Source organism: Pleurodeles waltl, chromosome 6, assembly GCF_031143425.1.
Source record: "Pleurodeles waltl isolate 20211129_DDA chromosome 6, aPleWal1.hap1.20221129, whole genome shotgun sequence".
Taxonomy (NCBI): Eukaryota; Metazoa; Chordata; class Amphibia; order Caudata; family Salamandridae; genus Pleurodeles; species Pleurodeles waltl.
In genome coordinates, this window is record NC_090445.1 from 5,794,663 (window position 1) to 5,820,035 (window position 25,373).

A 25,373-nucleotide genomic window follows, 5' to 3' on the forward strand; every position below is an offset into this window, starting at 1 on the left:
AAGATTCCCTCTGTGAGCTTCCCTCTCTGACAGGAAGATCCACCTCTGAAGATTCCTTCTGTGAGCTTCCCTCTCTGACAGGAAGATCCCACCCCTGAAGATTCCTCCTGTGAGCTTCCCTCTCTGACAGGAAGATCCCACCCCTGAAGATTCCCTCTGCGAGCTTCCCTCTCTGACAGGAAGATCCACCACTGAAGATTCCCTCTGTGAGCTTCCTTCTCTGACAGGAAGATCCCACCTCTGAAGATTCCTCCTCTGAGCTTCCCTTTCTGACAGGAAGATCCACCACTGAAGATTCCCTCTGTGAGCTTCCCTCCTGACAGGAAGATCCCACCCCTGAAGATTCCCTCTGTGAGCTTCCCTCTCTGACAGGAAAATCCACCACTGAAGATTCCCTCTGTGAGCTTCCCTCTCTGACAGGAAGATCCACCACTGAAGATTCCCTCTGTGAGCTTCCCTCTCTGACAGGAAGATCCAACCCCTGAAGATTCCTTCTATGAGCTTCCCTCTCTGACAGGAAGATCCACCACTGAAGATTCCCTCTGTGAGCTTCCCTCTCTGACAGGAAGATCCCACCCCTGAAGATTCCCTCTGCGAGCTTCCCTCCCTGACAGGAAGATCCACCACTGAAGATTCCCTCTGTGAGCTTCCCTCTCTGACAGGAAGATCCCACCTCTGAAGATTCCTCCTCTGAGCTTCCCTTTCTGACAGGAAGATCCACCACTGAAGATTCCCTCTGTGAGCTTCCCTCCTGACAGGAAGATCCCACCCCTGAAGATTCCCTCTGTGAGCTTCCGTCTCTGACAGGAAGATCCACCACTGAAGATTCCGTCTGTGAGCTTCCCTCTCTGACAGGAAGATCCACCACTGAAGATTCCCTCTGTGAGCTTCCCTCTCTGACAGGAAGATCCACCACTGAAGATTCCTCCTGTGAGCTTCCCTCTCTGACAGGAAGCTCCACCACTGAAGATTCCCTCTGTGAGCTTCCCTCTCTGACAGGAAGATCCACCACTGAAGATTCCCTCTGTGAGCTTCCCTCTCTGACAGGAAGATCCACCACTGAAGATTCCCTCTGTGAGCTTCCCTCTCTGACAGGAAGATCCACCACTGAAGATTCCCTCTGTGAGCGTCCCTCTCTGACAGGAAGATCCCACTACTGAAGATTCCTTCTGTGAGCTTCCCTCCTGACAGGAAGATCCACCACTGAAGATTCCCTCTGTGAGCTTCCCTCTCTGACAGGAAGATCCACCACTGAAGATTCCCTCTGTGAGCTTCCCTCCTGACAGGAAGATCCACCCCTGAAGATTCCCTCTGTGAGCTTCCCTCTCTGACAGGAAGATCCACCACTGAAGATTCCCTCTGTGAGCTTCCCTCTCTGACAGGAAGATCCACCACTGAAGATTCCCTCTGTGAGCTTCCCTCTCTGACAGGAAGATCCAACCCCTGAAGATTCCTTCTATGAGCTTCCCTCTCTGACAGGAAGATCCACCACTGAAGATTCCCTCTGTGAGCTTCCCTCTCTGACAGGAAGATCCACCACTGAAGATTCCTTCTGTGAGCTTCCCTCCTGACAGGAAGATCCACCACTGAAGATTCCCTCTGTGAGCTTCCCTCTCTGACAGGAAGATCCACCACTGAAGATTCCCTCTGTGAGCGTCCCTCTCTGACAGGAAGATCCCACTACTGAAGATTCCTTCTGTGAGCTTCCCTCCTGACAGGAAGATCCACCACTGAAGATTCCCTCTGTGAGCTTCCCTCTCTGACAGGAAGATCCACCACTGAAGATTCCCTCTGTGAGCTTCCCTCCTGACAGGAAGATCCACCACTGAAGATTCCCTCTGTGAGCTTCCCTCTCTGACAGGAAGATCCATCACTGAAGATTCCCTCTGTGAGCGTCCCTCTCTGACAGGAAGATCCCACTACTGAAGATTCCTTCTGTGAGCTTCCCTCCTGACAGGAAGATCCACCACTGAAGATTCCCTCTGTGAGCTTCCCTCTCTGACAGGAAGATCCACCACTGAAGATTCCCTCTGTGAGCGTCCCTCTCTGACAGGAAGATCCCACTACTGATGATTCTTTCTGTGAGCGTCCCTCTCTGACAGGAATATCCACCACTGAAGATTCCTTCTGTGAGCGTCCCTCTCTGACAGAAGAACCAACCCCTTTAGATGGAGTGATTCTCAGTCTTTCAAGCACTGTCCCAGGAGACATATTCACTCACCCTCTTGCGGCCTTGCAGCATCTCTGCGTAGACATCAGTCACACACTGAGCAAGGTTTGAACATGCTCTGGTCCCTCCATCCAACGAGTCCTCTGCTCCATGAGACATTCCTGGTCGTTTCCCACTAAAGAGTGAAAGAAACAGAACAGAGTCACTAAATCCGAGGCAAAATACAACCTTCCAAACAAAGTGCAGAGATACAAGAGTGCAGGATACCTGGCTGCTGCACTCTGGTGAAATGTACCAACCCACAAGATGGGTGTGTCCCAGGAGAGGTGGAACCCTGTGATACTCATTATAGAAGGGGCAAACCCTTCATTACAACACTGTCCCCTCCTTCGAGGAGCGCAATCCCTGCATCTGCCCCAGAGAGGGGCAATCACTTAATTATAACACTGTAACCGCCATCGAGGAGGGCAATCCCTGTATCCGCCCCAAAGAGGGGCAATCCCTTCACTATAACACTGTCCTCTCCTGCAAGAAGGGCAATCCCTGCATCCAACCCCCAAGAGGTGGCAATCCCTTCAATACAACACTGCCCTCTCCTGCAAGAAGGGCAATCCCTGCATCCAACCCCGAGAGGTGGCAATCCCTTCAATACAACACTGCCCTCTCCTGCAAGAAGGGCAATCCCTGCATCCAACCCCGAGAGGTGGCAATCCCATCAATACAACCCTGTCACCTACTTCGAGGAGGGCAATCCCCGCATCCTCCCCAGAGAGGGGAAATCACTTCATTATAATACCTTAACCGCCTTCAAGGAGGGCAGTTCCTGCATCCACCCAAGAGAGGGGCAATTCCTTCATTACAACACTGTCACCTCCGTTGAGGAGGGCAATCCCTGTAGCTTCCTGAGAGAGAGTCAATACCTTCATTACAACACTGTCCTCTCCTTCAAGGAGGGCAATCTCTGCATCCTCCCAAGAGAGGGGCAATCACTGCATCCTCCTCAGAGAGGGGCAATCACTGCATCCTCCCCAGAGAGGGGCAATCACTGCATCCTCCCCAGAGAGGGGCAATCACTGCATCCTCCCCAGAGAGGGGCAATCACTGCATCCTCCTCTGAGTGGGGACAATCACTGCATCCTCCCAAGAGAGGGGCAATAACTGCATCCTCCTCAGAGAGGGGTAATCATTGCATCCTCCCCAGAGAGGGGCAATCACTGCATCCTCCCCAGAGAGGGGCAATCACTGCATCCTCCCAAGAGAGGGGCAATCACTGCATCCTCCTCAGAGAGGGGCAATCACTGCATCCTCCCAAGAGAGGGGCAATCACTGCATCCTCCTCAGAGAGGGGCAATCACTGCATCCTCCCAAGAGAGGGGCAATCACTGCATCCTCCCCAGAGAGGGGCAATCACTGTATCCTCCTCAGAGAGGGGCAATCACTGCATCCTCCTCAGAGAGGGGCAATCACTGCATCCTCCCCAAAGAGGGGCAATCACTGCATCCTCCCCAGAGAGGGGCAATCACTGCATCCTCCCCAGAGAGGGGCAATCACTGCATCCTCCTCAGAGAGGGGCAATCACTGCATCCTCCTCAGAGAGGGGCAATCACTGCATCCTCCCCAGAGAGGGGCAATCACTGCTTCCTCTCCAGAGAGGGGCAATCACTGCATCCTCCCCAGAGAGGGGCAATACCCGCAGCCTCCCCAGAGAGGGGCAATCACTGCATCCTCCCCAGAGAGGGGCAATCACTGCATCCTCCCCAGAGAGGGGCAATCACTGCATGCTCCCCAGAGAGGGGCAATCACTGCATCCTCCCCAGAGAGGGGCAATCACTGCATCCTCCCCAGAGAGGGGCAATCACTGCATCCTCCCCAGAGAGGGGCAATACCCGCAGCCTCCCCAGAGAGGGGCAATCACTGCATCCTCCCCAGAGAGGGGCAATCACTGCATCCTCCCCAGAGAGGGGCAATCACTGCATCCTCCCCAGAGAGGGGCAATACCCGCAGCCTCCCCAGAGAGGGGCAATCACTGCATCCTCCCCAGAGAGGGGCAATCACTGCATCCTCCCCAGAGAGGGGCAATCACTGCTTCCTCTCCAGAGAGGGGCAATCACTGCATCCTCCCCAGAGAGGGGCAATCTCTGCATCCTCCCAAGAGAGGGGCAATCACTGCATCCTCCCCAGAGAGGGGCAATACCCGCAGCCTCCCCAGAGAGGGGCAATCACTGCATCCTCCCCAGAGAGGGGCAATACCCACAGCCTCCCCAGAGAGGGGCAATCACTGCATCCTCCCCAGAGAGGGGCAATCACTGCATCCTCCCCAGAGAGGGGCAATCACTGCATCCTCCCCAGACTGGGGGGCAATCTCTGCATCTGCCCCAGAGAGGGGCAATCACTGCATCCTCCCAAGAGAGGGGCAATCACTGCATCCTCCCCAGAGAGGGGCAATCACTGCATCCTCCTCAGAGGGGGCAATCACTGCATCCTCCCCAGAGAGGGGCAATCACTGCATCCTCCTCAGAGAGGGGCAATCTCTGCATCCTCCCAAGAGAGGGGCAATCACTGCATCCTCCCCAGAGAGGGGCAATACCCGCAGCCTCCCCAGAGAGGGGCAATCACTGCATCCTCCCCAGAGAGGGGCAATCACTGCATCCTCCCCAGAGAGGGGCAATACCCGCAGCCTCCCCAGAGAGGGGCAATCACTGCATCCTCCCCAGAGAGGGGCAATCACTGCATCCTCCCCAGAGAGGGGCAATCACTGCAGCCTCCCCAGAGAGGGGTAATCATTGCATCCTCCCCAGAGAGGGGCAATCACTGCATCCTCCCAAGAGAGGGGCAATCACTGCATCCTCCCCAGAGAGGGGCAATCACTGCATCCTCCCCAGAGAGGGGCAATACCCGCAGCCTCCCCAGAGAGGGGCAATCACTGCATCCTCCCCAGAGAGGGCAATCACTGCATCTTCCGCAGAGAGGGGCAATCACTGCATCCTCCCCAGAGAGGGGCAATCACTGCATCCTCCCAAGAGAGGGGCAATCACTGCATCCTCCCCAGAGAGGGGCAATCACTGCATCCTCCCCAGAGAGGGGCAATCACTGCATCCTCCCCAGAGAGGGGCAATACCCGCAGCCTCCCAGAGAGGGGCAATCACTGCATCCTCCCCAGAGAGGGGCAATCACTGCATCCTCCCCAGAGAGGGGCAATCACTGCATCCTCCTCAGAGAGGGGCAATCACTGCATCCTCCCCAGAGAGGGGCAATCACTGCAGCCTCCCCAGAGAGGGGCAATCACTACATCCTCCCAAGAGAGGGGCAATCACTGCATCCTCCCCAGAGAGGGGCAATCACTGCATCCTCCCCAGAGAGGGGCAATACCCGCAGCATCCCCAGAGAGGGGCAATCACTGCATCCTCCCCAGAGAGGGCAATCACTGCATCCTCCCCAGAGAGGGGCAATCACTGCATCCTCCCCAGAGAGGGGCAATCACTGCATCCTCCCCAGAGAGGGGCAATACCCGCAGCCTCCCCAGAGAGGGGCAATCACTGCATCCTCCCCAGAGAGGGGCAATCACTGCATCCTCCCCAGAGAGGGGCAATCACTGCAGCCTCCCCAGAGAGGGGTAATCATTGCATCCTCCCCAGAGAGGGGCAATCACTGCATCCTCCCAAGAGAGGGGCAATCACTGCATCCTCCCCAGAGAGGGGCAATCACTGCATCCTCCCCAGAGAGGGGCAATACCCGCAGCCTCCCCAGAGAGGGGCAATCACTGCATCCTCCCCAGAGAGGGGCAATCACTGCATCCTCCCCAGAGAGGGGCACTCACTGCATCCTCCCCAGAGAGGGGCAATCACTGCATCCTCCCCAGAGAGGGGCAATCACTGCATCCTCCCCAGAGAGGGGCAATCACTGCATCCTCCTCAGAGAGGGGCAATCACTTCAGCCTCCCCAGACTGGGGGGCAATCACTGCATCCTCCCCAGAGAGGGGCAATCACTGCATCCTCCTCAGAGAGGGGCAATCACTGCATCCTCCTCAGAGAGGGGCAATCACTGCATCCTCCCCAGAGAGGGGCAATCACTGCATCCTCCTCAGAGGGGGCAATCACTGCATCCTCCTAAGAGGGGGCAATCACTGCATCCTCCCCAGAGAGGGGCAATCACTGCATCCTCCCCAGAGAGGGGCAATCACTGCATCCTCCCCAGAGAGGGGCAATCACTGCATCCTCCCCAGAGAGGGGCAATACCCGCAGCCTCCCCAGAGAGGGGCAATCACTGCATCCTCCCCAGAGAGGGGCAATCACTGCAGCCTCCCCAGAGAGGGGTAATCATTGCATCCTCCCCAGAGAGGGGCAATCACTGCATCCTCCCAAGAGAGGGGCAATCACTGCATCCTCCCCAGAGAGGGGCAATCACTGCATCCTCCCCAGAGAGGGGCAGTCCCTTCATTATAATATTGTCAACTCCTTCAAGGTTGGCAATCACTGCATCCTCCCCAGACTGGGGGGCAATCACTGCAACCTCCTTGGAGAGGGGCAATAACTGCATCCTCCCCAGAGAGGGGCAATCACTGCATCCTCCCCAGAGAGGGGCAATCACTGCATCCTCCCCAGAGAGGGGCAATACCTGCAGCCTCCCCAGAGAGGGGCAATCACTGCATCCTCCCCAGAGAGGGGCAATCACTGCATCCTCCCCAGAGAGGGGCAATCACTGCATCCTCCCCAGAGAGGGGCAATACCCGCAGCCTCCCCAGAGAGGGGCAATCACTGATCCTCCCCAGAGAGGGGCAATCACTGCATCCTCCCCAGAGAGGGGCAATCACTGCATCCTCCTCAGAGAGGGGCAATCACTGCATCCTCCCCAGAGAGGGGCAATAACTGCATCCTCCTCAGAGAGGGGCAATCACTGCATCCTCCCATTGCATCCTCCCCAGAGAGGGGCAATCACTGCATCCTCCCCAGAGAGGGGCAACCACTGCATCCTCCCCAGAGAGGGGCAATCACTGCATCCTCCCCAGAGAGGGGCAATCACTGCATCCTCCCCAGAGAGGGGCAATCACTGCATCCTCCCAAGAGAGGGGCAATCACTGCATCCTCCCCAGAGAGGGGCAATACCCGCAGCCTCCCCAGAGAGGGGCAATCACTGCATCCTCCCCAGAGAGGGGCAATCACTGCATCCTCCCCAGAGAGGGGCAATCACTGCATCCTCCCCAGAGAGGGGCAATCACTGCATCCTCCCCAGAGAGGGGCAATCACTGCATCCTCCCCAGAGAGGGGCAATCACTGCATCCTCCCCAGAGAGGGGCAATCACTGCATCCTCCTCAGAGAGGGGTAATCATTGCATCTTCTAGAGAGAGGGGGCAATCACTGCATCCTCCTCAGAGAGGGGCAATCACTGCATCCTCCCAAGAGAGGGGCAATCACTGCATCCTCCCCAGAGAGGGGCAATCACTGCATCCTCCCCAGAGAGGGGCAATCACTGCATCCTCCTCAGAGAGGGGTAATCATTGCATCTTCTAGAGAGAGGGGGCAATCCCTGCGTCTTCTCCAGAGAGGGAGCAATCCCTGCTTCCTCTCCAAAGAGGGGAGCAATCCCTGCTTCCTCTCCAGAGAGGGGGGCAATCATTGCATCCTCTCCAGAGATGGGGCAATCACTGCATCCTCCTCAGAGAGGGGCAATCACTGCATCCTCCCCAGAGAGGGGCAATCACTGCATCCTCCCCAGAGAGGGGCAATCACTGCATCCTCCCCAGAGAGGGGCAATCACTGCATCCTCCTCAGAGAGGGGCAATCACTGCATCCTCCCCAGAGAGGGGCAATCACTGCATCCTCCCAAGAGAGGGGCAATCACTGCATCCTCCCCAGAGAGGGGCAATCACTGCATCCTCCCCAGAGAGGGGCAATACCCGCAGCCTCCCCAGAGAGGGGCAATTACTGCGTCCTCCCCAGAGAGGGGCAATCACTGCATCCTCTCCAGAGAGGGGCAATCACTGCATCCTCCCCAGAGAGGGGCAATCACTGCTTCCTCTCCAGAGAGGGGCAATCACTGCATCCTCCTCAGAGAGGGGTAATCATTGCATCTTCTAGAGAGAGGGGGCAATCCCTGCGTCCTCTCCAAAGAGGGGAGCAATCACTGCATCCTCCCCAGAGAGGGGCAATCACTGCATCCTCCCCAGAGAGGGGCAATCACTGCATCCTCCTCAGAGAGGGGCAATCACTGCATCCTCCCCAGAGAGGGGCAATCACTGCATCCTCCCAAGAGAGGGGCAATCACTGCATCCTCCCCAGAGAGGGGCAATCACTGCATCCTCCCCAGAGAGGGGCAATACCCGCAGCCTCCCCAGAGAGGGGCAATCACTGCATCCTCCCCAGAGAGGGGCAATCACTGCATCCTCCCCAGAGAGGGGCAATCACTGCATCCTCCCCAGAGAGGGGCAATCACTGCTTCCTCTCCACAGAGGGGCAATCACTGCATCCTCCTCAGAGAGGGGTAATCATTGCATCTTCTAGAGAGAGGGGGCAATCCCTGCGTCCTCTCCAAAGAGGGGAGCAATCCCTGCTTCCTCTCCAGAGAGGAGGGCAATCCCTGCTTCCTCTCCAGAGAGGGGGGCAATCATTGCATCCTCTCCAGAGATGGGGCAATCACTGCATCCTCTCCCTGCTTGACGGCATTGAAAAAGGATTGAAAAGGTGGCAAATGGATCACTTGCGATTCCCCCTTCAAAGAATGAAACCAGCCACAGCAGAGCTCCTCCCGTCACCACTAGCGCAACCACCCTGGTAATCAGACTATCTAAAGCCTTGGCCATAGTGACCCAGTAGTGCGGGCCGAGTGTAGGTTTTTGCATCAAAGCAATAGAACTGGCACGTAGGAAGGGCACTGGTGAGGATGCAGTGATTGCGCCGTCTGTGAAGTAGAAGCAGGGATTGGCCCATTCTATGGAAAAGATGCAATGATTGCCCTTCTCTTGTGAGAGAATTCAAACCTTGCCCTCCTCTCTGGTAAGGACACAAAGATTGCCCTCCTCTATGGTGGTAAGGACATAAAGATTGTCCGCCTCACTGGAAAGGACACAAAGATTGCCCTCCTCTCTGGTAAGGACACAAAGATTGCCCTCCCCTCTGATAAGGACACAAAGATTGCCCTCCTCTCTGGTAAGGAAACAAAGATTGCCCTCCCCTCTGGTAAGGACACAAAGACTGCGTCCTCTCTGATAAGGACACAAAGATTACCCTTCTCTCTGTATGAACCAATTATGTTGAAGCAATGGTTTCTTTTTGTCAAGAGTATATAGTGCTGATGGTGGAGCCAGAGGTGCTTGTGCCTTGGGATGTTCCCTTTTCCTCAGGAGCTGCAAATGACACTGTGGAAGGTGAACTGGGGAAACCTGGTAGAGTACTTGCACTTTCGGCAGAGGGGCTGTACAGGTCTCTGTGGCCTTCCAACTCAATCGAGAAAGAAGTCTGAAGAGAAACAACATGGAGATAAAACCTGTAGCCAGGTCAGAAGGGAGCAGATGGAAGTTCAGCAAATACTACTCCAAATGCTCCTGGACAAATGGAGCAGATGAGTCTGAAATGTCTGCCAAACAGTCGACTATCTGATGAAGGGCCAGTCCTTGAGGGAGTATGTAATGAGGAGATGGATCGCTGGTACCAGGAAAGCCTCCTGAGAGCGCCGCGGCTGTTCTAAGCATAATTGTGAACCCCAAGGTGACATACTTGGTGTGGTATCCTTCACTGTCAGTGTCTGAGAGTTTTCCAACTAGGTCTGAAGAAGTTGGGTTTGAGAGAAGGTAGTTTGACAAGGGCCAGTGGGCATCAGTGCTTCCATGATCTTTAACCCTGTGGGTGGATCGAATAACTCAGCGAGGTCTGACACCTCTCATTCTTCATGCATCTGCACTACCCGGCTTACGGGCACGTCTCTTCTCCAACACCTTCTTCACAGAGCAGGGTCGGGAATGGTCCAAACATGAGGTGCTCTCCATCCTGCATCCTGGCTCTTCACGCCAGATCTGTGGACAGGGACAACCTGGTTCTGCTGGAGAATACTGGCAGGATGATGGACAAGCTCCTGTTCTTACCTTCTGACTCGTTTGTGCTAAAGAAATGCAAAATCTTTCAAGGGATTGGTGCACCTTCGATGTACCTTTCAGCCAGGCATGTGACTTGAAAGAGACCTTGTGTTGATGCTAGCACATGGGGCACAGGTGTGCACCGGATAACTCTTCCCCAAGCACAAGATTATGAAGGTCAACGAAGGACACAAGCTGTATTTAAGCGTCCTAACAGTTGCATAAGAGACGGCTCTGGGGTTCTCCTGACAGCACACACAGCCCATAAAAAACAGCAACTCTGAACTTCTTGGAGAACATAAACATGCAGAGCAGCTGCCTGGAGTTCTGACTGTACTTTCACACGTTACTGTGTGGCTGTGCGTCAAGGAGAGCACTGAGACACTTGTTTTCCACTTCTACAACCCCATACCCACCTCTGCCTTTGGCTGAAGGAACACTAGTATACATCTGATGCACACAACATGCGAATCTCTGATAGATTGCTGCCTCAAGGAAACAATACTTACCTCTGACAATGGTTCTGAAGTGTATAGGATTCACAGATTGCAAAGCTGTTCAATGTATGGGAGGAATAATAAAACATAAATAAAATAATGAAAATGAAATGAATATTAAATGTATAAAGCGCTTTACTACCCTAGGGTGTCCTGGCGCTGCTGCTCCAGGGAACAGAACACTATGGGAACAAGCAGAGCATGTTCTAACTGCTAAAGACCCAGGTTTTACCAGCTTTCCGGAAGAGCAGCCGTTCCTTCTTGTTCTTAAGATCCAGGCACATCAAGTTCCAGAGCTTGGATGTGTATCTAAAAAGAAAAGTTGCTGCCACCCCAACTTGAGGCCTCGTACAAGAATTTGACGCATCGGCTCCGATGCGTCAGTTTGTAAATGTGAAGCACCGTTGCGTCAAACAAAATGAGGTCCTTGATCTTTTGAACTTAGGTACCACTAGGTTTCGAGCTGAGGATGATCTAAGTTCTCTATTTGGACTGTACCATCGGAAACGTTGTTTTAAATACTTAGGTCCTACCTCATGCATCAAAGCGACGCAGAGGGCTTTGAAGTCTATGCATGTTTTCTGGGAAGCCAGTGAAGCTGGAAAAGCCAAGGGAAACTGATTCAAATTTGGGGATTCCCAGTAGTAACCGAGCCGCAGCATTCAGTAGAATTTGCAGCTTATGTAAGTATCTTTTCCGTATGTTGGTGAAGAGCGCATTACAGTACTCAATTCTACAGATGATGAGTGTAGACTACATTTCTTTGTAGATTGCAAGGGATGAAGGGAAGAACTTTCCTGTGTGACTTTACCAGGAGAAAGGCGAATGGAGTAATTGCGTTGATATGGCCGTCGAAAGAAAGATGACTGTTAAAGAGAACACCTAAGATCTCGACTTTGGAGACAGGAAAGGGGAGAACCCCAAACTCCTCTGGCCAACAACTAGGACATCAGAACGACGTGTTCCTGCAGATCTAAATCACTTCGGTTTTCCCAGAGTTTATTTTTAGATAGTTGAGAGCCATCCACATCCTGATCTGAAGAACAGAGTCAAGGAATCTGGAGCCGGTATTGTCGGGATTAATAGCCACTGATACCAATATCTGGGTGTCGTCGGCGTAGGAGACCAGAGAAACCGAACAACTTGATCAGCTAGGCCAGGGGGGTCACATATGATTAAAAAGAGGGGGGTTCAGCGAAGAGCCCTGTGGGACCCCACCTGGTGAGGAGGATTTGAACTTGTCCACGACAACGAACTGCTCTCGATCTGACAGGAAGGATTTCAAGAGCTGAATCGCCTCGCCCCTAATATCCAGCCATAGAGAGAGACAGTCTGTTACCAGGCCATGGTTGACTGTGTCGAATGCTGCTGAGAGATCTAGTAGAATCAGGGCAGCATTACTGCAATTAGTCTGATTTTGTGGGGCAGTATCGGAGTGAATTCCGCACTGCGCTGGCTTCTAAAGGCAGATTGGGTTTCGTCAAGGAGCCCACTGTTGGTGATGAAAGAGGAGGCTCCGCATTAATGGCCTTCTCTACAATCTTTGCAGGAAAGGAAAGATACAAGATGAGACGGTAGTTGTCAGGATCCTGGACATCCAAGGTTTTTTTTAGAAGAGGAAGGACGGAGGCTGTAGCCAGTCATAAACATCCTATTGAAGATATCCGTGAGGTGCGTAGATACAATATTGGGTGCAAGGTGAAGGATTCTGGGAGGGCTGGGGTCAAAGGAAAGAACCTGACAATCCGGCTACGTAGAGACTGCACAAATGTAGTGGATGAAGGAGGGAACGAGGTCAGAACTGCATTGCCTAAGGAAGAGGTTCCTGCCGTTGAGGGGGAATGTGGGAAGATGTATTGTCAAGCTGGACATTGATACTATCCGAGATAGCTAAGTTTGATTTGTTGTCACAAGGGCAGGTGGAGGACAAGCTGGGTGGGAAAGAGTTGTAGACAACTTCTACCTTTTCCTTGAAGAATGAGGCGAGGGAGTTACAGAAGGCCTGATCAACAGTGCACTTTTTGGAATCTGGAAGCTTGGTCAGCTGGTTCACTACATCAAAGAGTTCTTTAGAAGAGTTCATCAGGATTGAATTTTGGATGGAAAATAACTGGATTTAGCTTTCAGGCTCATCTCCTTATATGCAGAGATAGCTGATTGATATGCTTCCTTTTCCAGATGATTGTAATTGATGCCCCATTTCCTTTCTAGCCTACAACAGGCTTTTTTTTGTAACATAAGTTCCTTGTAGAACCAGGGTTCTCAGGGTGAGATTCTGTGATTCTTAGATGCTTTTACTGGGGCAAGAAGTCTCAGCGTGGAGTTAATCCACAGATGGTAATTGCTGGAAGGAATGTCCAGGTCTGTAAGGGTCATTGCATTGGAATGGATTAAGGTTGTGTTTAGAGGTCAGAGTTAATTTTAATTTAAATAACTTGTAGGGAACCCCTCTTCTTTCCTGAAGACCTTCCGTGAGCTTGCCTTTGGTTCCGACTGGAGGAGTATACTTGATCATACCCAGCTTCTCTTTGAGGACAGAATGACCACCCCTGACTTCTGTAGTGACTGAATCCTGGTCGGAAGTGTGGATATCTTTGTGAGAGTCCTAAAGTCTTTGCGGTATCAGTGTTGGTGTAAGGCCCTGCAAAAGCCTCATTAACATGTATACCTAATAGCGTTTGACCATTGAAAGGCACGTCCAAGATCTTGGATTGGACCTCAGTGAGGGAGGCTATAGATTTTAGCCAGCCTTGCCTCCTTAGCACCTTCTGCCACCTGGTGAAAGCCTGCCCTTGAGCCCTCCATTGCAGCATCAATAATGGAAGAAGTTCGCTCACCTTCCTTCGCTATAGCTTTTGCTGTTTCCTTCTTATCCTCAGGAATAAGGTCCAGTAATGGAGCTATGTCCTGCCATTTCTGGCGATCACAACGTCCTAGAATCGCCAAGGCACGGGGTGTCCTTATTGAGGTTGTTGTCATAGCAGATATTCTCCTGCCCAGATTATCAATGCACTTGCTATCCCTATCTGTAGGACTAGAGGACGGCGTTACTGGGGACTTGGTTCTTCTTGGAGCTGCTGGAGCAGTTACTGAATGTGGTTTAGCTTGGCCGGTGAGGCAGGATGGAGCTCAATCAAGGGCCTGGTACTTCCAGACGCGGTATCACAGCTGGAGCAGCTGGAGCAGGTGTCTCCATTCATTTCGGACCTTCTGATTTAACGTATTTTCTAGGTTGCTCCTTAAAATCATACAGAAAACATGTCTGTACCACAGAAGCCATTGGCAAACTACACTTCTAGGCCTCTCTCTCAATCAATGGATGAAATGTAGATATATCAACCGTGCCATATTGTACAACTGGTCCAGCGTCCACTTGAAACAATAAAATCCTGACCGCCATCTCTATCATCACCGTCCGGTTCTAGCTCGCCTGCCTCCCTTTGTGCATTAGAATAAATGGAACCATCAGAACAGACGTCATCCATGTCTTCATGGTGGACTGATCCTCTTGGCGTTGGTGGAGGAGGAAGTGGTGATGGCTGTCTAAGTGGCGTAGCTGGTAAACGAGCGGGTTGAGGAGGCAGAAGAATTGCAGCAGCAGGTAATCCTGTTAGCATTGTTCGTTGGCTGCAATAATAATTCAGCAAAAGTTGCCATCATTTGTGGTAACGTAGATAAAACGCCCATTGGCACTTGGACCACCTCGGGTTCTCTACAATAAGACAATGGTTCCTGTCTGAAAGTCATCCAAGCACTTCCAGATTTATTTACACACTCATTACAAGACTCCTCATCTCCTTCCACATCCGGTACATACCGTACATTCAACTGCTTTGGACTGTGGGCTGCAGCGAGGCATAATCACAAGCCTCTTCTTCTTAATCTGATCGCAACAACTGCACTGAAGGCTTATCTATCACTCTAAAAGGTGAAAAAAACATCTCCTCTTAAGTCTTCAACTGACTGTAAGGTTCCCAATGGTGATGCCATCGACCAAATGGTCATCATTGCCAATGGAATAGCCCTCGACGCCGACTGTATGGCCTCCATCATAGATGGTATAGTCCTCGTCAGCGACAGCTCGAACTTTGTCGATTAAAACATGGTCTTCATCGATGGAATGGTCGATGGTTCATTCAAAAATGTGTTTTTCTTTGCCATAGAAGAGTCTCTAAGGTGCTCACACTCTTTTACTATCAGGAGATGTTGCTGCAAGCGCTGTACCAAACTGATCAAGCTCACGAAACTTCAGAAGTCTTCTCTTGTACACTGACTTCGTGAAAGTGCTTTGAGGGGCACTTCTCACAGAATCTTCCCCTGAAGAGGGGGCATCTCTTTTAGAAGGAGGGACTCTCTCCTCTTTCATGAGGAATAACGCCAGCCTCCTCTGTCTATCCTTAAGCGTCTTAGTGGAGAAAGACCTAACACATTTTACATTCCGCTGACTTGTGTCTGTGGTAAAGGCAGTAAGTACACTTGGAATGAGGGTCATCAGTGTAGATCTTCTTCCTGCCACTAGATAAATAGGTTTAAAAAGAGATCTCTTCTCCTCGTCAGCCATGGTGACAGTTGCTTGTCAGACCTAAGGCTCTTCCTGGCCCAGAGATTGCAACAATCTTCCCTCAAAACAATTCACAGGGCAGTAGGTGAAGGTAGGGCTGGTTCATATCCAGGGTGGACCAAAACATACAATTTAACGTGCACTGAAAGGTTAGTGGAGAGCTCTTACAGGGGACTCCCTCATAAATGAGATGCGGTTGAAATCTGAAGCTATTGGTCTCTGGAGGGAGTAGGAATGCTCAAGCTTCCACCTCATTGGCTGACGTTTGGGTTCTTTCTAAGGAGATGGATGTGTTACTAAACATACCATACCGTGTTGTTTCAGGCCAATGGCCATGATGCATTATATAATGTATATTATAAGGGCTTTACACTGTAGACATCTATTTTCATGCACCAGGGATTCCCAGCCTGACGATGGGGAATAATTGAAGCATGTGAATATATAAAAGACCAATGTTGACAAAGTATTTGTATAATTTTCTCTGGCACAAAAAACTGCACAAAGGGTTATTTCAGCTTGGGATGATATACCCTGCCTTACCGTTTGGTGTGGTCCTGGAGCTGTGAGGGACAGGGCTGAAGGTTTCTCTCCAATCTCTCTTTGGCGACTGCACACTGCTTACTGCTGAGGATCTCCACTAGTGACTTCCCAGGAAAGAAACCCATCACCAGGGGCTCAGCCTAAAGAGGAATAGAGAAGAGAGTGAACACTGTGCACACCCACCCAGGAGAGCGTTAGTACGACACACACCCCACCATGGGAGAGTAAAAACTGCATGCACCTGACCAGGTGAGAGTGAGCACTACACACACCCAACCAAGGGAGAGTGAGCACTGCATGCACTGGGCCAAAGGAGCGTGAGCAATGCACACACCCAACCAGGGGAGAGTGAACACTGCAAACCCGACCAGGAGACAGTGAACACTGCATGCACTGGGCCAAAGGAGCATGAGCGATGCACACACCTAAGCAGGGGAAAGTGAATACTGCAAACCCAACCAGGAGACAGTGAATACTGCATGCACCTAACAGGGGAGAGTGAGCACTGCAAACCCGACCAGGAGACAGTGAACACTGCATGCACCTAACAGGGGAGAGTGAGCAATGCACACACCCAACCAGGGAAGAGTGAACACTGCAAACCCGACCAGGAGACAGTGAATACTGCATGCACCTAACAGGGGAGAGTGAGCACTGCAAGCCCGACCAGGAGACAGTGAACACTGCATGCACCTGACCAGGGGGGAGTGAGCACAGCAAACCCGACCAGGAGACAGTGAACACTGCATGCACTGGGCCAAAGGAGAATGAGCAATGCACACACCCAAGCAAGGGAAAGTGAACACTGCAAACCCGACCAGGAGACAGTGAATACTACATGCACCTGACCAGGGTGGAGTGAGCACAGCAAACCAGACCAGGAGACAGTGAATACTGCATGCACCTAACAGGGAAGAGTGAGCACTGCAAACCCGACCAGGAGACAGTGAACACTGCATGCACTGGGCCAAAGGAGAATGAGCAATGCACACACCCAAGCAGGGGAAAGTGAACACTGCAAACCCGACCAGGAGACAGTGAACACTGCATGCACTGGGCTAAAGGAGAGTGAGCAATGCACACACCCAACCGGGGGAGAGTGAACACTGCAAACCCGACCAGGAGACAATGAACACTGCATGCACTGGGTCAAAGGAGAGTGAGCAATGCACACACCCAAGCAGGGGAAATTGAACACTGCAAACCCGACCAGGAGACAGTGAATACTGCATGCACCTGACCAGGGGAGAGTGAGCACTGCAAACCCGACCAGGAGACAGTGAACACTGCATGCACTGGGCCAAAGGAGAGTGAGCAATGCACACACCTAACCGGGGGAGAGTGAGCACTGCACCCTACCAAGGGAGAGTGAACACTACACACACACCGCCAGAAGAGAGTGAATACTACATGTACCCGACCAGGGGAGAGGGAACACTGCATGCACCCGACCAGGGGAGAGAAGGCACTGTACGCCTCCAACCAGGGGAGAGTGAACACTACACACACCCGACCAGGGGAGGGAAGGCACTGTATGCACCCAACCAGGAAAGAGAGTGAACACTAAATGGACCCTACCAGGGTAGAGTGAACACCACACACACCCAGCCAGAAGAGAGTGAACACTGCAAACCCGACCAGGAGACAGTGAACACTGCATGCACCTTACCAGGGGGGAGTGAGCACTGCGCGCACCAGAGGAGAGTGTGCACTACACACTCCCAACTAGGGGAGAGTGAACACTACACAAACCTGACCAAGTGAGAGTGAGCACCAGGGGATAGCAACCAGGGGAGAGTGAACACTGCCTGCACCCGACCAGAGGAGAGTGAGCTCTGCGCACACCCACCAGGGGAGAGTGAACACTGAACGCTTCCAACCAGGGGAGAGTGAACACTGCCTGCACCCGACCAGAGGAGAGTGAGCTCTGCGCACACCCACCAGGGGAGAGTGAACACTGAACGCTTCCAACCAGGGGAGAGTGAACACTTCCTGCACCCGACCAGAGGAGAATGAGCTCTGCGCACACCCGACCAGGGGAGAGTCAACACTGCACGCACCCAACCTGGGAAGAATCAACACTACACATACCCAACCCTGAGACTCAACACTACCTATACCTAACCAGGGGAGAGTGGACACTACATGCACCCGACCAGGGGAGAGTGGACACTACATGCACCCGACCAGGGGAGAGTGGACACTACATGCACCCGACCAGGGGAGAGTGGACACTACACATACCCAACCCTGAGACTCAACACTACCTATACCTAACCAGGGGAGAGTGGACACTACATGCACCCGACCAGGGGAGAGTGGACACTACATGCACCCGACCAGAGGAGAGTGGACACTACATGCACCGACCAGGGGAGAGTGGACACTACATGCACCCGACCAGAGGAGAGTGGACACTACATGCACCCGACCAGGGGAGAGTGGACACTACATGCACCCAACCCTGAGACTCAACACTACCCATACCTAACCAGGGGAGAGTGAGCACTACACACACTCAACTAGGGGAGAGTGAACACTACATGCACCCAACCCTGAGAGATTCAACACTACACACTCCCGACCAGGGGAGAGTGAGCACTGCATGCACCCGACCAGATGAGAGTGAGCTCTCCACACACCCGACCAGGGGAGAGTGAGCTCTACACACACCCGACCAGGAGAGAGGGAACACTGCATGCACGCAACCAGTTGAGAGTGAGCTCTGCGCACCTCCGACCAGGATGGAGTGAACACTGCATGCACCCAACCAGGGGAGAGTGAACACTACACATACCCAACCCTGAGACTCAACACTACCTATACCTAGCCAGGGGAGAGTGAACACTACATGCACCCGACCAGGGGAGAGTGGACACTACATGCACCCGACCCTGAGACTCAACACTACCCATACCTAACCAGGGGAGAGTGAGCACTACACACACTCAACTAGGGGAGAGTGAACACTACATGCACCCAACCCTGAGAGATTCAACACTACACACTCCCGACCAGGGGAGAGTGAGCACTGCATGCACCCGACCAGATGAGAGTGAGCTCTCCGCACACCGATCAGGGGAGAGTGAGCTCTACACACACCCGACCAGGAGAGAGTGAACACTGCACGCACGCAACCAGATGAGAGTGAGCTCTGCACACCTCCGACCAGGAGGGAGTGAACACTGCACTCACTCAACCAGGGGAGAGAAGGCACTGCACGCATCCGATCAGGGGAGTGTGAACTCTACATGCACCCTACCAGGGGAGAGTGAACACTACACGCACCTGACCAGGGGAGAGTGAACACCACACACACCCGGCCAGGGAAGAGTGAACACTGCATGCACCCAACCAGGGGAGAGAAGGCACTGCACACATCCGATCAGGGGAGTGTGAACTCTACATGCACCTGACCAGGGGAGTGAACACCATACAGACCCGGCCAGGGAAGAGTGAACACTGCATGCACCCAACCAGGGGAGAGAAGGCACTGTACACTTCCAACCAGGGGAGAGTGAACACTACATGCACCCTACCAGGGGAGAGTGAACACTACACACACCCCGCCAGAAGAGAGTGAACACTACATGCACCCGACCAGAGGAGAGTGAACTCTACGCGCACGCGGCCAGGGGAGAGTAAACACTACACGCACCCGGCCAGGGGAGAGTGAACACTACACGCACCCGGCCAGGGGAGAGTGAACACTACACGCACCCGGCCAGAGGAGAGTGAGCAGTGCAAGCAACAGAAAAACCAACCTGGCCAGGGCAAAGTCGACCACACACACCAACAAGAGCATAGTGAGCAGCCCACATACCTGGCCAGAGGAAAGTTGACATATCCACCAACTAGTGGAGAATTAAGAGTGCATGAACTCAGACCTGATCAGGTATAATAAGAAGTGTTTAAACTCTGAACAGGAAGAGCTAGCATTGTGCAAACCCTAACTAGGAAGAGTTAACAGTGCACCAACCCTAACCAGGAAGAGGTAGCAGTGTACAAACTCTGATCAGGGAGGGTTTTCAGTGCACAAGCTGTGACCAGGGAGAGTTAACAGTACACCAACCCTAACCAGGGAGAGGTAGCAGTGTACAATCTCTGATCAGGGAGGGTTTGCAGTGCACAAGCTGTGACCAGGGAGAATTATTAGTGTACTATCTCTGCGTAGGGAGAGTTAACAGTGTATGTAGGAAAGTACCATCTTGCCTGGCATGTTACCCCCATTTTCACTGTATATATGTTGTTTTAGTCTATGTGTCACTGGGACCCTGTTCACCAGAACCCCAGTGCTCATAGTATGTGCCCTGTATGTGTTGCCTGTGTGATGCCTAACTGTCTCACTGAGGCTCTGCTAACCAGAACCTCAGTGGTTATGCTCTCTCTTTACAAATTGTCACTAACAGGCTAGTGACCAATTTTACCAATTTACATTGGCATACTGGAACACCCTTATAATTCCCTAGTATATGGTACTGAGGTACCCAGGGTATTGGGGTTCCAGGAGATCCCTATGGGCTGCAGCATTTCTTTTGCCACCCATAGGGAGCTCTGACAATTCTTACACAGGCCTGCCACTGCAGCCCGCGTCAAATATCGTCCACGTTATTTCACAGCCATTTACCACTGCACATAAGTAACTTATAAGTCACCTATATGTCTAACCTTCACCTGGTGAAGGTTGGGCGCAAAGTTACGTAGTGTGTGGGCACCCTGGCACTAGCCAAGGTGCCCCCACATCGTTCAGGGCAAAATCCCCGGACTTTGTGAGTGCGGGGACACCATTACACATGTGCACTGTACATAGGTCACTACCTATGTACAGCGTCACAATGGTAACTCCGAACATGGCCATGTAACATGTCTAAGATCATGGAATTGTCACCCCAATGCCATTCTGGCATTGGGGGGACAATTCCATGACCACCCGGGTCTCTAGCACAGAACCCGGGTACTGCCAAACTGCCTTTCCGGGGTCTCCACTGCAGCTGCTGCTGCTGCCAACCCCTCAGACAGGTTTCTGCCCTCCTGGGGTCCAGGCAGCCCTGGCCCAGGAAGGCAGAACAAATGATTTCCTCTGAGAGAGGGTGTTACACCCTCTCCCTTTGGAAATAGGTGTGAAGGGCTGGGGAGGAGTAGCCTCCCCAGCCCCTGGAAATGCTTTGATGGGCACAGATGGTGCCCATCTCTGCATAAGCCAGTCTACACCGGTTCAGGGATCCCCCAGCCCTGCTCTGGCACGAAACTGGACAAAGGAAAGGGAAGTGACCACTCCCCTGACCAGTACCTCCCAGGGGAGGTGCCCAGAGCTCCTCCAGTGTGTCCCAGACCTCTGCCATTTTGGAAACAGAGGTGTTGGGGGCACACTGGACTGCTCTGAGTGGCCAGTGCCAGCAGGTGACATCAGAGGCTCCTTCTGATAGGCTCTTACCTCTCTTGGTAGCCAATCCTCCTAACTTGGTAGCCAAACCACCTTTTCTGGCTATTTGGGGTCTCTGCTTTGGGGAATTCTTCAGATAATGAATGCAAGAGCTCACCAGAGTTCCTCTGCATCTCCCTCTTCACCTTCTACCAAAGGATCGACCACTGACTGCTCCAGGATGCCTGCAAAACCGCAACAAAGTAGCAAGACGACTACCAGCAACATTGTAGCGCCTAATCCTGCCGGCTTTCTCGACTGTTTCCTGGTGGTACATGCTCTGGGGTAGCCTGTCTTCCCCCTGCTAACGCAGGCACCAAAAGACTGCATCACTGGTCCTCTGGGTCCCCTCTCATCCTGACGAGCGTGGTCCCTGGAACACAGCAACTCTGTCCAAGTGACTCCCACAGTCCAGTGACTCTTCAGTCCAAGTTTGGTGGAGGTAAGTCCTTGCCTCCCCACGCTAGACTGCAAAGCTGTGATTTGCAGCTGCTCCGGCTCCTGTGCACTCTTCCAGGATTTCCTTCGTGCACAGCCAAGCCTGGGTCCCGAGCACTCCGTCCTACAATGCACAACCTTCTGAGTTGTCCTCCGACGTCGTGGGACCCCCTTTTGTAACTTTGCGTGGACTCCGGTTCACTCTTCTTCCAAGTGCCTGTTGGGGTACTTCTGCGGGTGCTGCCTGCTTCTGTGAGGGCTCTGAGTTGCTGAGCGCCCCCTCTGTCTCCTCATCCAAGGGGCGACATCCTGGTCCCTCCTGGTCCTCAGCAGCACCCAAAAACCTCTACCGTGACCCTTGCAGCTAGCAAGGCTTGTTTGTGGTATTTCTGCGTGGGAACACCTCTGCAAGCTTCATCGCGACGTGGGACATCTGTCTTCCAAAGGAGAAGTGTAGGAGGATGGACTGGTGTAGGAGGCTGGACTGGCTTGTAGTGAGTACCAAGGGGTACTTGCACCTTGCACCAGGCCCAGTTATCCCTTATTAGTGTATAGGGTGTCTAGCAGCTTAGGCTGATAGATAATGGTAGCTTAGCAGAGCAGCTTAGGCTGAACTAGGAGACGTGTGAAGCTACTACAGTACCACTTAGTGTCATATGCACAATATCATAAGAAAACACAATACACAGTTATACTAAAAATAAAGGTACTTTATTTTTATGACAATATGCCAAAGTATCTTAGAGTGTACCCTCAGTGAAAGGATAGGAAATATACACACGATATATATACACAATAGCAAAAATATGCAGTATAGTCTTAGAAAACAGTGCAAACAATGTATAGTTACAATAGGATGCAATGGGGAAACATAGGGATAGGGGCAACACAAACCATATACTCCAAAAGTGGAATGCGAACCACGAATGGACCCCAAACCTATGTGACCTTGTAGAGGGTCGCTGGGACTATTAGAAAATAGTGAGAGTTAGAAAAATAACCCTCCCCAAGACCCTGAAAAGTGAGTGCAAAGTGCACTAAAGTTCCCATAAGGACAAAGTAGTCGTGTTAGAGGAATAATGCAGGAAAGACACAAACCAGCAATGCAACAACTGTGGATTTCCAATCTAGGGTACCTGTGGAACAAGGGGACCAAGTCCAAAAGTCACAAGCAAGTCGGAGATGGGCAGATGCCCAGGAAATGCCAGCTGCGGGTGCAAAGAAGCTTCTACTGGACAGAAGAAGCTGAGGTTTCTGCAGGAACGAAAAGGGCTAGAGACTTCCCCTTTGGTGGACGGATCCCTCTCGCCGTTGAGAGTCGTGCAGAAGTGTTTTCCCGCCGAAAGGACGCCAACAAGCCTTGCTAGGCGCAAATCGTGCGTTTGGCGTTTTTGGACGCTACTGGGGCCCAGGAGGGACCAGGAGGTCGCAAATTGGACCTGAAGAGAGAGGGGACGTCGAGCAAGACAAAGAGCCCTCACTGAAGCAGGTAGCACTCGGAGAAGTGCCAGAAACAGGCACTACGAGGATGCGTGAAACAGTGCTCGCCGAAGTTGCACAAAGGAGTCCCACGTCGCCGGAGACCAACTTAGAAAGTCGTGCAATGCAGGTTAGAGTGCCGTGGACCCAGGCTTGGCTGTGCACAAAGGATTTCCGCCGGAAGTGCACAGGGGCCGGAGTAGCTGCAAAGTCGCGGTTCCCAGCAATGCAGCCCAGCGAGGTGAGGCAAGGACTTACCTCCACCAAACTTGGACTGAAGAGTCACTGGACTGTGGGGGTCACTTGGACAGAGTCGCTGGATTCGAGGGACCTCGCTCGTCGTGCTGAGAGGAGACCCAAGGGACCGGTAATGCAGCTTTTTGGTGCCTGCGGTTGCAGGGGGAAGATTCCGTCGACCCACGGGAGATTTCTTCGGAGCTTCTGGTGCAGAGAGGAGGCAGGCTACCCCCACAGCATGCACAAGCAGGAAAACAGTCGAGAAGGCGGCAGGATCAGCGTTACAGAGTTGCAGTAGTCGTCTTTGCTACTATGTTGCAGGTTTGCAGGCTTCCAGCGTGGTCAGCAGTCGTTTCCTTATCAGAAGGTGAAGAGAGAGATGCAGAGGAACTCGGATGAGCTCTTGCATTCGTTATCTAAAGTTTCCCCAGAGACAGAGACCCTAAATAGCCAGAAAAGAGGGTTTGGCTACTTAGGAGAGAGGATAGGCTACCAACACCTGAAGGAGCCTATCAGCAGGAGTCTCTGACGTCACCTGGTGGCACTGGCCACTCAGAGCAGTCCAGTGTGCCAGCAGCACCTCTGTTTCCAAGATGGCAGAGGTCTGGAGCACACTGGAGGAGCTCTGGACACCTCCCAGGGGAGGTGCAGGTCAGGGGAGTGGTCACTCCCCTTTCCTTTGTCCAGTTTCGCGCCAGAGCAGGGGCTAAGGGGTCCCTGAACCGGTGTAGACTGGCTTATGCAGAATTGGGCACATCTGTGCCCAACAAAGCATTTCCAGAGGCTGGGGGAGGCTACTCCTCCCCTGCCTTCACACCATTTTCCAAAGGGAGAGGGTGTCACACCCTCTCTCAGAGGAAGTTCTTTGTTCTGCCATCCTGGGCCAGGCCTGGCTGGACCCCAGGAGGGCAGATGCCTGTCTGAGGGGTTGGCAGCAGCAGCAGCTGCAGTGAAACCCCAGGAAGGGCAGTTTGGCAGTACCAGGGTCTGTGCTACAGACCACCGGGATCATGGGATTGTGCCAACTATGCCAGGATGGCATAGAGGGGGCAATTCCATGATCATAGACATGTTACATGGCCATATTCGGAGTTACCATTGTGAAGCTACATATAGGTAGTGACCTATATGTAGTGCACGCGTGTAATGGTGTCCCCGCACTCACAAAGTTCAGGGAATTGGCTCTGAACAATGTGGGGGCACCTTGGCTAGTGCCAGGGTGCCCTCACACTAAGTAACTTTGCACCTAACCTTTACCAGGTAAAGGTTAGACATATAGGTGACTTATAAGTTACTTAAGTGCAGTGTAAAATGGCTGTGAAATAACGTGGACGTTATTTCACTCAGGCTGCAGTGGCAGGCCTGTGTAAGAATTGTCAGAGCTCCCTATGGGTGGCAAAAGAAATGCTGCAGCCCATAGGGATCTCCTGGAACCCCAATACCCTGGGTACCTCAGTACCATATACTAGGGAATTATAAGGGTGTTCCAGTAAGCCAATGTAAATTGGTAAAAATGGTCACTAGCCTGTTAGTGACAATTTGGAAAGAAATGAGAGAGCATAACCACTGAGGTTCTGATTAGCAGAGCCTCAGTGAGACAGTTAGTCACTACACAGGTAACACATTCAGGCACACTTATGAGCACTGGGGCCCTGGGTTACCAGGGTCCCAGTGACACATACAACTAAAACAACATATATACAGTGAAAAATGGGGGTAACATGCCAGGCAAGATGGTACTTTCCTACACAACCCCCCCCCCAAACGAAGGACAATAAGACTAGCCATGACCTGATGAGTCTTCATTGTCTAAGTGGAAATATCTGGAGAGCCCATCTGCATTGGAGTGGCTACTCCCAGGTCTATGTTCCACTGTATAGTCCATTCCCTGTAGGGATATGGACCACCTCAACAATTTAGGATTTTCACCTTTCATTTGTTTTAGCCAAAGTAGAGGTT

General features: G+C 52.5%; 1 protein-coding gene across 1 annotated transcript in view; it reads right to left on the reverse strand.

Annotated features, from left to right (window-relative positions):
- The window catches only part of TTC16 (tetratricopeptide repeat domain 16), a 253,336-nt gene that overhangs the window by 29,448 nt on the left and 198,515 nt on the right, over positions 1–25,373 (reverse strand). Inside the window, exons 12-13 of the mRNA XM_069236961.1 lie at positions 15,839–15,978; positions 2,222–2,345 (exon numbers count right to left, since the gene is read on the reverse strand). Coding sequence (XP_069093062.1) covers positions 2,222–2,345; positions 15,839–15,978 — 264 coding nt within the window. The remainder of the gene's footprint in view (positions 1–2,221; positions 2,346–15,838; positions 15,979–25,373) is intronic.